Below are 14,574 nucleotides of genomic sequence, written 5' to 3' on the forward strand. Positions count from 1 at the left end.
GGAACTCACTCTGTAGACCAGGTTGGCCTCGAACTCACAGAGATCCACCTGCCTCTGCTTCCTGAGTGCTGGGATTAACGGCCTGCACCACCACGGCCCGGCCATCTTTCTTCTTTTAAACCTATAGCTTTCACTCCTAGCCAGGCTATATTCGCCCTCCCTGTGGTCTCTCTAAATGTATGCTGCTGTTATCTGTGGCATCTGACATGCCTTCAGGCCAAAGTCCAAAACTCTTCAGTGTAAGTACAAGGTGCTCAGGACTGGGCCCCATAGCTTTTTAACCCTTTCTTCCTGCACCAAATTTGTATTCTCCACATAGCTGTTTTGGAATGTACTATGATTTAGTGCATATGTACATGTGTTCTCTACACGTGAGTGTGTTTTCTCTACTTCTGTCCTTACTTCTCTTTTACTTGTTGTATTCTCTGCAGTTAAAAATATCCATTCATTCACCCATGCAACATTCCATCCATCTGCCCATTCACCCATCTGTCCACCTATCTGCCTGTCTGTTAATCTATCATCTGTTTATCTATCTGTCTATCTATCTGTCTATCTATCTATCTACTATCTATCTATCTATCTATCTATCTATCTATCTATCTATCTATCTATCTATCTATCCATCCATTCATCCATCCATCCAAGCACCCACCCATCCACCCATCCATCCACCCATCCACCCATCCATCCATCCATCCATCCATCCATCCATCCATCCATCCATCCTTCCATCTATTAATTTATCCATTCATCCACTGATCTGTCCCTATTACTAAGTACCTTCTATATTTGAGGACCAATGCTCTTCTTATATGATCAATCCTGATCATCCCGCTCCCTCCAGATAAACCAAACATCTCCACAAACATCATGTTGTCTCTTAGACTTAGGACTTCTCAGAACCTCTTCACTTTCTGCCTCCACTCAGTTACCTTCTGTGTTGATGAGCTCTCCAGGAGAAGAATCCTGTATGTGCTCAGTTTGCTGTCACACAGAACCTGACAAACAGGCGCAGTGCTGTTTGCTAAGGGAGGAGTTTTAGTGCTTGAGCCCTGTCATAGGAGCAGGAGCAAAGGTCTTCAGTTGGAAGTCCCATTGTTCTCCCCCTACCTCAGGGGATGTTTCTGATCTGAGTCTAAGATCTGAACTTACCATCAGGGAGAAACACATATTCCAGCTGGTCTCCATGTAGATCCTCTTTTTCATTTTCCTCTTCGATCATGCAGAAATAGAGATGGAAGAACACACCACGGAAGTCTGTAGAGACAAGAGTCTTCAGTCTCTGTAGAGATTAGTGACCCCTGGGATTGTGAAGTGAGTCTTTGGTCCAGGTTTTGCTCTCTCTCTCTCTCTCTCTCTCTCTCTCTCTCTCTCTCTCTCTCTCTCGGAAGATGAGTGGTGGGGAGGGGACAGAGGTTCTGGGATCATGGAGGAGAGAGAGTCTAAGACAGAAGACACACATTGGCATTAGAGTTTGGAGACCCATGTTTTTGAGCTGAGTGTTTTGAGATTGCTATGAGGAGAACTTTGAACCCATAGTAGAAGCTATTAAAACAATATGAGAATTGTACAAAGATGAGCTGGCTTTTAGTAGCAAATAATAAAATGTGGGAAACTTGACTTAGAACTCCTAAGACAAGTAAGGAGAAAACAAAGAAATACTGAGTGCACAGCATGACCTTGATGCATGTGACTGTGTGGAGAGGTGCTGGGGGTAGGCCTGCAGATAATGAATCTGTATTCTTCTCTAATGGGGGTAGGCCTGCAGATAATGAATCTGTATTCTTCTCTAATAGTCAAGAAGACGTATGGTATGAAAATAGATGAGTGAAAGAAAATTATTATAATCATATTTGACTGCTACTGTCCAGCCATGAGATGGGAACTCACTCACTGCTGCAGACTCCCACCAATGGCGGACCTCACGTGAAGCTGGACGTGGCAGCTGGCCCTCTGGTGGTCCTCCAAACACCATTTAGATGGGTCGATTTACATTTTCAGACGATCAGACTATCAGTGACTGTGTATCAACAGTTAGTAAATCTTTGAACAGTTAGTGTTGAGCACACCCAGGGCCAAGGACTGAGGGTCTCTGTGTTGGCAAGGGGATATGTGGCTCACGTCTGTCTGTCCTTCAGCGTGGACTCCAGGAGGGAGCACTGACCACTGAAGTTCAAGCATCCGCTTCCTCTCCATCTCTGGTTTGTACCTCCCTTTTCAAGAGGTATCGCTTTATAACTCTGAAAATAGCCATGGGGACAAAAGAATGGTCCTCCACCCCTCTGCAAGGATCGGGGTCCAGTTTCCTCTTGGCTTCAACTGGGAACCTCTGGGTCACATATTTTGTTAGCAAACTGTTTTATGGATTATGTTTTAATGATCTGTTGTTTTCTTTTCAGAAGGTAAGAGCAGCATCAGCTGGAGCCTTACCCAAAAGGAGGAATTCCAAGTTATTTTTAGGTAACACAGTTATCAATAGTGTGCATGCTATATTCTGTCTTTCTCTGTCTTGTGGTCTCTGGTGTAGGGATGAGGTATGCTGGGTTAAACATTGCCTTCACTTTCTATTTCCCTAGCAGTGAAGTGTGCTTTGAGCATGGAGTCCCAGGCTTTGAAGCAATTATGGCAGCCAGAGAGGAATTACAGTCCTGCTTCCGGTCTTTCTGTGTGCCTCCTGTCTGTGTCTCTCTTTCTGTCTTGTTCTGTCTCTCTTTCTGTATTATCTCCTCACCCTGCTCCACGTAGTCTGGTGGTTGAGTCTATCGCTCTCCATCATATGTTTTGGGACAGGGACTCTCACTGAACCTAGAGCTCAGCAATTCAGTTAGACTAGCTGTCAACATGCCCTAGGGATGCTCATGTCTCTGTCTCCCCAGCACAGGGATTTCAGCCGCATACAACTACACATAATAAAATGTACACACAGGAACGTCCCAAAGGTATCACCTATTGGGTTGGCCTACTAATTTTAGCACCCATCAGTAGTTCTTGCCTGCAACAATGATTGGTAGTGTTGTGTGCTATTCTTCACTAAGAAGAGCTAGTCTTGCTTACGCAAATGACTACTGACAACCTCTGGCCTTCACCTTGCATGTGCAAACATGTATGCACATGCGCTCACACACACACACAGACATACATTCACCACACACACAAAGACACGTTAACTATTGAGACGTGAAGCCTGTGAAGCAGCCGTGAAGCTAGGTCTGCTTCTTGGCTTGGTCCTCAACACTGTGTGCCACCCAGGCTATGTCTTCTTTCCAGCTCTCCAGCTTGTGGTTTTCTTGAGGAGAGTCACCTCAAGATTCTCTGGAGCAGCTTTCCTTCACTTTTCCTTTGCATAGCTCACCCTGTGCCTCAGCCCCCACCTACCAGCCAGACAACCAACCAAGCCACCGGAAAACAACCTAATAAAAGGAGCTCCAGGACTGAAAGGGTGAAGTGCTTGAGTGACTGGTCTCCCAGCGCCTGCCACTGTTATCAGGAGTGTGACTGTTTGCCAGTCACATGACGTCAGCATGACTTTGTGGAGGTGGAAGTCATTAAACAGTTTGACTCTGTTGTTACTGTGGTTTCAGTTTTTTGAGACAGGGTCTTGTGTAGTCCAGGCTGCTCTCAGACTCACCGCAGTAGACGCTGACCATGGCCTCTGACTCTCCCACCTCTGTCACCCATGTCTTAGGGTCACTGGTGTGGGCCACTGTGTTCAGCTTTTTAAAACAAAACAACAAAACGAAACATTTTCTTGGCTTGCATGAAAGAGTTAGCTGACTTCTTTGCTTGCAACCATGGTGTTGAAGGATTTTGAGGCTTTATTTTTCTAGCGATTATTTCGATTGCTACGGTTACTGTCAAGTCACAGTTTTAAAAACGAATGGAAAGGCAGCCTCTGAGGCCTTGTTGCTGTCCATTTCAGTGGGGCCTTTGCTACAAGCTGCAATTTGTGCTTCCTCAGCCGTCCACAACTCAGAAAATGGAAGGCTTTTCTGAAGCTCACAGGAGCGCTGGATGGTCCCGTTCTTGTGCAGATCTAGTGCAAGCATCCAGAGCTGCTGGGAATGTGTGATTGCAATGGCTGTGCCATGCCCCAAAGATGGTACTTCATAGCTCTTCTCTCTCTCTCTCTCTCTCTTTCTCTCTCTCTCTCTCGCTCTTGTGTTCTTATTGCTTTGCCTTCTGCAGTGTTCCCTGAGCTCTGGTGGATAGGCTATAAATGTCTTGTCTAGGGCTGAGCAGTCTTCTGTCATGTGTTTTCATTACCACATAGAGCCACGAGTCTCTACATCTTCACCATTCACTGGAAAGAGAAGCGTCTCTTGACTAAGTCTGAGAGTAGCACTTGTCTATGGGTGTAAACAGATGTATTTAGTAGGCAGCTCGATTGTGTGTTAGGCTAGCTAAGCAATAATATTCAGTTCCCCTATATGGCCTATGATCTGCCCAACCATGTGTATATGTATTTTAAGCCAACTTTATAGTAGCAGGCATGGATTCCCTCCTGTAGAGTAGCCCTCTAATCCAATTAGGAGTGGTTGGTTACCTGTGTAACAGTCATACCCCTTTTGATGTTTTCGTTTCTTGAGCATAGCATTGTATTGGCATCCTGAAGCATCTTTAACAGCTGTGGGTGTTCTGTGTAGTATATGCTGTCAAAGAGGCTTCGGGACACCAAGACATAGGGCCTGGGATGAGGGAGGTAGATAATACCTGTCCTCTTTCTCTGAGTTTAACTTTGTAGAGGCACATGAAGTCCCTGTCTTCTCCACACCCAGGGGACACACAAGAGCCCTATGTGACACCATGGTCTTTCTGAAGCTTATGTCAGCTTTGCTTCAGAGTTGGACCACCCTGGGGTGTGTGTGGAGGCTCCTGGTATTATTTGTTAGGAATGGTGGTGTAGGCAGTCACCTATGGTGGCTCTAGAGCATCTCAGACCTGACCTGAGGTTCCTGAAGACCTGATTCTGTGGAATCTACTTGACTGACCAGTAGGTAACTCACTCAGAGTTACACTCTTAGTAAATACTAGAGCAGGACTTTTTCCTTCACTTTATTTATTCAGTCCAGATAATGTTTGAAGTAGCATTAAGTGACTGTGTTCTCTATAGGAAAGAAATGGGTAATATCTTGTGTGTATGGAGTCTATTCACAAAAGCCCAAGATTTATACTCTGCTCCTTAAAACTGCTGTGTGAATAATATATTAATAATAAAGGAGCATGAAGTGGAGCAACTCATTTGAAATTTTTGTTTGCTCAGTTTCCTTCCTTCCTTTCCAATTTTTGTACATGGGAGTAATCCAAAGTTGCCTTTGCCTTGAGGGTCCCAGGCTATTTACTTCCATTGTTATACAGAGTAAACATTTCCATACTTCTACTGTAGTACTGAACTGGCCATGTTTCTCATTGAACATTTTGGTTCTAATTTTTGTTACAGATGGTGGAGCCTCAATCTTTTATGACACAGTGTCTTAGTTAGGATTCCTATTGCTCTCAAGAGGCACCTTGACCACAGTAATGCTCATAAAGGAAATATTTAATTGAGTGGCTTACAGTTCAGAGGTTTAGTTCATTATTGTCATGGTAGGACATGGTAGCATGCAGGCAGACATGGTGCTGGAGAAGGAGCTGAGAGTTCTACATCTTGATCCACAGTCAACAGGAAGTGAACTGAGACAATAGGCGTGGCTTGAGCATTTATGAGACCTCAAAGCTCAGCCCCACAGTGACACACTTCCTCCAACAAGGCCACACCTCCTAATAGTGCCACTCCCTTTTGGGGCCATTTTCTTTCAAACCACCACAGATGGGCTACAATCAGATGCAGGCACACTATTGTTTTTAAATGTGTATGAAACAAAAGAATTTATTGTTTTATCTTAGGTCCCAATATTTGCAAATATTTAAAAATAAAACAAACAGAAAATAAAAATATCTGAAATTTTGGATACTTCTGGTCCTTTTTGTTTGAATTTTTCCCTTTAAGTAAGTTTTTTGAGTTGTTTCTTAAACTATTAGATTCTCCTTTGAAACTGCCTTTTGTTAAGTGAGCAATTTGTAACATTGGGGTCTTTATTTTGGTGTTTCTGAATCTTAAGATTTAGAGTCTTTTATTATGTTCGGGTTATATTTTTGCTGTGTCTTATTTTTTGCTTAGAATGGTCCTGCTTTTGAGAGTGAAAGGCAGGACAGAAGTAGGGCAGCGTTTCGTTAATGGTGGTAATAGAATTTAGATCCTTGGTTCTTAGGTTCCTGCTGTAGTGCAGCCCAGCAGTTTCCTTCTGTCAACAGAGTCCATTTGTTTGTGTGGCTTTGCGTGTGAGTGGAACATCACTTGACTGTTTTCCATCACCATAGTCCCAAACATATAAACACACAAACAGGACCTGGGATGCTGGCAGCCCTGAGGGCAAGGCTGTGCTGTCCATGTAAATATTACGACCAGACATTCCCCTGAGCTGTCACCTAACCTTTACCAGCGATGAACTAAGCACAAGGGTGGCCTGGCAGAGGATGGGTCAGAGAGGCCTGTTCTACTTAGAGAATTTTCTAGGCCCTAGGATAATAGGACTTCTCACATGATGGGTTCCGATGGGGAGAACAGAGAGAAGGGAGAGGCAATGATGGAGATGGGGTGGGTTTCTAAGTTACAGCTACTGTTTATTGGAACCTACCTTGGGCTGGGTCTCCTCTCTACTGTGTCTCATTTCTCTCCTTTGAAGGGGAGTGCTACCCTTTTCACGATGAACATGACAGAAGTTCTGAGGTTAGCGTTTGTGACTCACTTAAAGTTGTGTTAAATGTGTAGGCCAGCGTTAGAGCCAGCTTTACCCACTCTCAGACCCACGTGCATTTGGGCAGGGGAAATGGCTCAGTTAGGAAAGTCCCCAGATACCCTCCCTCCAAAATGGATGCGGTGGTATATGCTTGTAAAGCCGGCACTGGGAAGGCCAAAACAGCAGATTTCTAGGGCTCACTGGCCACCCAGTCTCACTGCATCAGTGAGCTTCATGCTAGTGGGAGACCTTCTCTCAAAATACAAGATGGATGGCTCCTGAGGAATGATACCTGACCTTTGGCCTACACACACACACACACACACACACACACACACACACACACACACGTACAATTTGTTTTCTTTGTTCTAGTGAAATTATGGCCCTAAATTCATAGTGGAAGCATCTGTTCCTTTAAAGCCTATAAATTCAGATTTGAGCACGTGTGCCCACTCTGTGAGGCTTTATGATGTGACCCAGTCATTGATAAACAAGTATACACCTCTTAGGAAAGATGGGAGGGCCTGCTTCTCCTGGTGTGGGGCAGGAGGATGGTCGGTTCTGTCAGGGTCAGATCCTGTCCTTAGTGTTTTAAGCCTGTGGATTCCCTGTGAGAGCTGCCTTGGCATGGCCTACCCTCTCCTCACTTCCTTTTGTTTTCATTCTTTCCTCAGATCTAGATTTGGATGACGATTTAAATAGTGATGATTATGAATATGAAGATGAAGCCAAACTTGTTATATTCCCAGACCATTATGAAATAGCCCTTCCAAACATCGAGGAGTTGCCAGCCTTGGTCAGTGAGTATGTACGTGGCTGTGTGTGTGTGTGTGTGTGTGTGTGTGTGTGTGTGTGTACGTGGCTGTATGTTGTGTATGGAGGTGGGGTGGGGAAGGCTAGTCCAGAGGAAGAGGAGGATAAAGTGGAGCATATGATTATGATCCCAGCACTAAGGATGGGATGGAGGCTACCCTGAGCTAAATAGCGAGTTCAAGGCCACCCAGGGCCACATAATAAGACCTGTCTCAAAAAGCAAAAACCCCAAATAAGTAAATAAAGACAGAGTATGGACAGGAGTATCTGTCTCCTCCGAGGTCCACAGAGTGGCCTTTCCTTATTGCTGGCCCACACCACTCTGCCACCTCTATTTGGTATTCATTGCCCACGAGGCTGGGCTGGCTCCTATGTCTTGGCCGGTCTGTTGCTGGGATTGTCACAGAATGCACCTCACAGGTGCTGGGACAGCTGGAGAGGGACTATGTTTCGGTCGGAGGGATGACAATGTGTCTGTTAGGTTTTTATGCTGCCCGTCCATGTGAGATTTTGTTTGAAAAATTAGAAGAGTTTGCCTGCTGGAACAGCAGCAGCACAGTTATAGAAAGAACCAGCTGCTCTCACATCCTGAGAGCCTGGGGAAGACACGCTCACCTCAGCTTCGCCCCTCCGGGAACCAAGATGGCTGTCTCCTAGTTTGGGTAGTGAGCCCCTGCCCGCCCCCCCACTCCCTTCCTTTTTCCTGTTTTCTTTTCTCAGAGTCAGTTTCATGGAAGGGTCTTACTTTTCCTGGAGGAACTGGGTGCTGGGTTGGTGGCAGGATGGGCAAGCTGCCTGTTGTATTTGATTCTGGAGTCCTCAGAGAGGTCACAGGGCTTCTGTGACCCAAGATGTCCTTGCTTCTCCTCCCTTGCTTCCTGTGTGGCTTCCAGCACTCTCTCCTCCTCCTTCTTCACTGTGTGCACAGATACCTGTTTTCTGTAGCCTGGCCCCAGATAGCAATGAGACAAGGTGGGTTCCATTTAAACATGCCAGTTCATTTTCCCCTCTTCAAACTCCACCAGAACCTTCGACAGACCCTGACCAGCGAGAACCATCTGCTCAGCTGCTCCTGCCAAAAGGGGATGCTTGTGCTTAGAGTTTCCATGTTCAGAGGGACAAAGTTTCTAACGTAACCTATTTTCTTCTAATCTATCATATAGCTAAATTTAAGACCATAGAATTAAGAGCATTGTGCATCTAGCTGCTGCAGCCCTCCCACTTACTAAATGTAAGGCATCCTTTTTCGCATGAGGTGTTCAGTGAGGCTTGTGGAAATGAATGACTGTCGCTTTCTCGGATTTCCCATGCTGACTCATGACTGTTACCAGGAATAAAATACATTAGTGGATAAAACGGTCTTAACCTGAAGTGTACCAACACTTGTGTCTCTAATGCTGAGAGTTCTTTTATTTTTATTTTATGCATATTGGGGTTTTGCCTGTGTGTCTGTGTAAAGGTATCAGATCCCCTGGAACTGGATTTACAGACAGTTGTGAGCTGCCTTCTGGGTGCTGGGTATTGAACCTTAACCCTGAGCCATCTGTCCAGCCCCAATGCTGAGAGTTCTTATGTTCCAGTTCAATAAAACTCTGGTTTTGCTATGGAGAAGGAAGTAAAGAGCATATTGTGAATAAATGTCATGAAAAATTTTCATTCATTCACCTTTTTATGTGAAAAATGTAAATATTAAGAAAAAGCCCCAAACCAGGCCCAGTGAGTCATGCTTGTAATCCCGCACTGGGGAAGCTGAAGCAGGTGGATTGCTAGGAATTCATTGCTACGGAGTAAGATCCTGTCTCAAACAAACAACCAAACCCCAAACCAAACCAAACCACACCACACTAGACCACACCACACCAAACAAACAAAACTCCACCAAACCAAACCAACCCCCCCAAAACTCAAAAAACAAATGAAGAACCATCCCCATACACTACTGTTAAAACATTCCTTTATTCAGAGTGTAAGTTGAAAGGTTTAAGAACGTGCCCTAGAAATCCCAAACTAGCAAGATACATAAAATCCTTAATAACAGTCTTTGAAAGTACTTTAAATGAAAATTTGAATAAAATGTCTTTTTAAGAAATGGTTTAAAAAATGGAAAACAAGAGAACTCGGAAGGTGGGCCGGTTGAGAGGGAAGCCTGGGTTTGCATCTCTGATGCTGGCCACAGACTTGAGCTGCACCAAAGACTGGTTAGTTCACCTTCTTTCCATGCATTTGCTGCTAGGTTTTTAGCGTTTGAGGATTTTCTTTTGAACTTTGAATTAAAAAGAAAATGCTTTGTCTAAAAAGAGTGTTCAATGTCTGTGTTACCACAGAATACTTTGAATTACCCTGTAAGTCCTACCAGAGAGCAGACCACCTCTGAGTGAAGGGGCTCATAGCGGGTACCCCGGAGCCTAGAATCTGGCAGTAGGGTGCTTGTCCTGTTCAACAGCTCTGAGTGGTGATCGCTACAGTAGACCCCCACCATAGCTGATTCCAGGCCAACAATGAGGTATCCCTGGATGTATTGGGAAGAAAGACTACTGTTTGGAAGTTGCCACATCCAGCTAACACAGAAGTAAAAACATCAGGAGCACAGGTGACTGAAAGTTACAGTAAAGCAATGAGGAAGGATCAGAGTTTGAATATGTGGCCTTCTCAAGGGTAATTAAGTCATTTAGCAAAATTTCTTACTTTTTTCCTTTTTCAAACTACTTGATATATTTAAAACATAATCTTAGGGCAGAGTGCCGATTATACTGTGGATGGCCTTTTGTTTTGTTCTGCTCTGAGACAGGGAGGGCCTTGCTGCATAGCCTAGGCTGTGTTGCATCTCAGAGTCCTCATGACTCCTGGGTTGTGTGCTGCGATTCATATCTGCTGCGGGCTGCAGGAATATATCATAAGAACTCAGCTGGTTATGGCAAAGTCACTACCTGGAGGGATCAGGGAATTCCTCCAGAGGAAGCCAAATTCCAAGGAGTTTTTGGTGTTACTTGGCTTGTTATATATCAGTTGTATTCTGTTATGAAAAATCATGTGTGCCTTCATAGTTTTCCCAATTGACTTTTCCCTAAGAAGGGCTAACAGTGTGGACTGATTACTCTCTGGACATACACATTCCAGGTATTTGGAGAACAGCCTCAGGAAAGGCTTTCTCTGGAATCAGCTATCTCCCTTAGCCACTTTCAAAGACTACAGGAAACACCGCCCAGGTGGGCGCCCAACTTCTGAGGATAACAGTGATAACAGCCCACAGGAGAGTCTCCTGATTTAAGGTAAATTCCACAAGGAGACACTGCCCAGGTGGTTGCCCAACTTCTGAGGACTAACAGTGATAACAGCCCGTGTGCAAGTCTCCTGACTTAAATTCCACAAGGAGACACCGCCCAGGTGGGCGCCCAACTTTCAAGGACTAACAATGATAGCAGCCCACATACAATTCTCCTGACTTAAGGTAAATTCCACAAGGGGACACCACCTAGGTCAGGTAGACATTAAGACATTCCTTCTTACAGCCTTACTGACTTTAGACCTCTAACTCCTTACCTAACCACTTCTAGGAATATTTAGATAACCTGTGTGCTAGCAGCTATGTTCAGCCAGAACTCCCAGTTCAAGCCTCCCTGTAATTATCATCATTGGCAGCATCCGGTCAGGTCCATCCATGGATGGAGGAAAGTACCTTATCAGAGATACCTCTGTACTCTCTAAGAACAGACTTAAGCATCCAGGCTACCCGTTTGAGAAGGCCTGACGGATGTGCCAATTAAGCTTAACTTCCTCCTTTCCCAAATCTTACCTCTAGTTCCAGATCTCCCTTTAACTATCACCAGAGGCATCTACCTGTACACAGATTGCCTAGAGACTGAGCACACTTTCCCCCACCCTGCAGAAAAATGGCAGACAGCTTGGACAGATAGGAACCAAAGGAAAAAAGAAGACCGTTCTATTTTCTCCCATTGACCTAGCTGTTGGTTAAAGGGCGCTGCTGCTCCTTGAGGCTGGCTGCCACCTGCAGCGGCCATGCCGATGGGGGAGAGTGCTGGAGGAGGAATCACAGGCCATGGTGATTCCTTTTTAGAGCTTTATTGGGAGGGAGGGAGAGGGAAAGAGAGGGAGAGAGAGGGAGAAGAGAGAGGGAGAGAGGGGGAGAGAGAGAGAGAGAGAGAGAGAGAGAGAGAGAGAGAGAGAGGGAGAAGAGAGAGGGAGAGAAGGAGGGGGGGCAGAGAGAGAGAGAGAGAGAGAGAGAGAGAGAGAGAGAGAGAGAGAGAGAGAGAGCGGAAAGAGAAGAAGGAGGTCCAGACGGAAGGAAGGAGTGGAAAGGGAAGAGAGAGACTCACAGAGGGACCACCCACTTTTTAGGCTGGGATGCCATCGCAGGCTGATGATGTAATTAAGGACAGAATCCTTACACTAGCAACTTACAGATTTTTAACATTTTTTACCAAACACATTTAAGATTATAGTTGTGCACATAAGATCCCTCTCCTTAGATATTACCTGAATTTAGCCTTTAGTTAATTCATTAGTCACTTCCCCTTTGGGTTGCAAATGGTAATTAACAACTATTGCCCCTCTTTGTGATTCTTATCACCCCTCCATTTTATCCTGATAGCAGACAATCACTGCCTGAGGAAATTCAAGCTGGGTATCCTGGGTGGAGGGGACGATTGTGATTTTTGGGGGATATATAACTGTAAAGTAAGAGACGATGGGGAGAATTAAAGTGAATGGACTAGAGCTCGGTGTGCTGAGGTTCATTTTTCCCGAAAATAGTCCTTGCCATTAGTAGTTCTCTCTCCTGAGCCCCTGGGATGTATAATATTGAGGCTGGTTCCTCTAATATTATACAAAACATATCTGTCCTCTCAAGCACTTAACATCTTTATGATGAAAACATTCAGAATCCTTTATTATGTGTGAAGTCTGCGCTGTGTATGAGTACCCCGAATTCCCTTATATAGCCAACCTCGTACTCAGTAACCAACCTTCATCTTCTGTCTCAGTCCTCTCTCCAGCTCCAGGTAACCACCAGACTGCTAAAGTTAATGGGATTAGCTTTGTAGTGTTACACACACTAGAGAGCATGTGGTACTGTCTTTCTGTGCCTGGTTGATTGATTTTATTCAACGTAGTGATCTTCAGTTCTATGTTGTTGCAAGTGACAGGGTTTTGTTCACTGTCATGGGTATACAGCATTCCATTGTACGCAAGCATCATTTTCTTCCCCGGTCATCATTTGATAGGCACTCAGTTTTTTCTCTTTCCTTGACTATTGTGAATAGCATTGTGACAAATATAAGGATACTGAATTTTTTTAAAATTAACAGTCAATTCTCAGGAGCCAGTTTGAGCCAGTTCCAGGTATTTGAGGCCTCTGAGATTTGAGGTGGAGTCCAGGTCTCTTCATTTCAGTCCAGCATCAACGCCAGGAGAACGAACTCAGTGTAGTCACAGGAGCATCAGCTTGACCTTGGCTGAGGTCCCATGAAAAGGATGATTTCTGAAGACACTAGGCCCATGTGTTATGGCAGCCCCAGGGGCCTGAGGAAAATTGGTTGGATGTCTTCTGAAAAGATATTCAAAGAAAAAAAGATTTTTATCTGACTGTTGTAAGTCAAAACCCTTGTCAATAATGTGTGTGTGGTATGTGGAGAAAATGCATAGAAGGATGGCACATGCCAGGCAGCTGGGATAACAAGCTCCTGCTGGCAATGGGAAGCCGCGCTGAGGACACAGGTTGCAGGACTTCCGGTCCAGGCATGGAATCTGCCAGGTGGCGGGAGATACATTGTGATGGTTGTTGACAGGATATCTCACTGCAGGTTGTATACTGGCGGGAGATGCATTGTGATGGTTGACAGGATAGCTCACTGCAGGTTGTATACTGGCAGGAGATGCATTGTGATGGTTGACAGGATATCTCACTGCAGGTTGTATACTGGCAGGAGATGCATTGTGATGGTTGACAGGATATCTCACTGCAGGTTGTGTACTGGCGGGAGATGCATTGTTATAGTTGTTGACAGGATAGATCACTGCAGGTTGTATACTGGTGGGAGATGCATTGTGATGGTTGTTGACAGGATAGCTCACTGTAGGTTATACTGGTGGGAGATGCATTGTGATGGTTGACAGGATATCTCACTGCAGGTTATACTGGTGGGAGATGCATTGTGATGGTTGTTGACAGGATAGCTCACTGCAGGTTGTATCCATGACAAGATGAGTAGGTGTCCACTTTGAAAGGTCTAACTATCCACTCATGCTACTAAGCTTTCTGAGGCCCCAAAGAATGTGATTGGCTCTTTTTACTCAGCATACATTTTCCAGATTTATTCACATTGCATCATATGTTGGAATCCTGTTTCTTTTTATTGACAAGTAAAATTCCATTGTATGAACATCCTACATTTGGCTTTTCATTCTTTATTGACAGGCATCTGGGCTGCTTTTGTTGTGTAGCTAACATGCTATTACAGCTGTCTTTTAATCCATCCTCTTGTAACGACATGTTTTCAACGTCTCTTGGATATACCTCTAGCTGTAGATCTGCTTGGTCCCGCGGCAACTGTTTGATCATTTGAAGGATGACAGGTCTGCTTTCAAAGTGGCTGTACTGTTACTTTCCAGCAGAATTTAACTTTTATAGGAGCTAGAGAACAGCTTGCAGTATTAGGCAGGTGTGTTGAGAGAGAGCAGAGGGTACCGAGCAGGGCATCACACCTGCTTGTGAGCGGACCCATGTAGCCCAGGAACACTCAGGCATGTCCTCTGCCAACCTCATATCTGCATTAGACTAAGAAGTGGAGCTGTGCTGTGTGCATTCCACTCAAGTGCCCTTGACCCCATGCCATGTGAGTCGAGGATATTGGATATCTTAGTACATTAGGAGGAAACACAGCCCTCGGGCAGATTCTGGGCACTCCTGTTCCTGGCTTGCTCCCTCACCCTTTTCACCCCACTTGCTAAGTGGTAGGGATTA

The 14,574-nt window shown here is 44.9% G+C and overlaps 1 protein-coding gene across 2 annotated transcripts in view; it reads left to right on the forward strand.

Moving 5' to 3' along the window:
* The window catches only part of Usp13 (ubiquitin specific peptidase 13), a 123,465-nt gene that overhangs the window by 31,561 nt on the left and 77,330 nt on the right, over window positions 1-14,574 (forward strand). Inside the window, exons 3-4 of one of the 2 annotated variants that reach the window (XM_052730068.1) lie at window positions 2,406-2,463; window positions 7,457-7,578. In XM_052730068.1, the coding sequence (XP_052586028.1) occupies window positions 2,406-2,463; window positions 7,457-7,578 (180 nt within the window). Of the gene's footprint in view, window positions 1-2,402; window positions 2,464-7,456; window positions 7,579-14,574 lie in introns of both variants that reach the window. The other variant, XM_052730067.1, reaches the window with a different exon arrangement.

This window comes from Peromyscus californicus, unplaced genomic scaffold (assembly GCF_007827085.1).
Source record: "Peromyscus californicus insignis strain IS unplaced genomic scaffold, ASM782708v3 Scaffold_9__1_contigs__length_137607984, whole genome shotgun sequence".
NCBI lineage: Eukaryota > Metazoa > Chordata > Mammalia > Rodentia > Cricetidae > Peromyscus > Peromyscus californicus.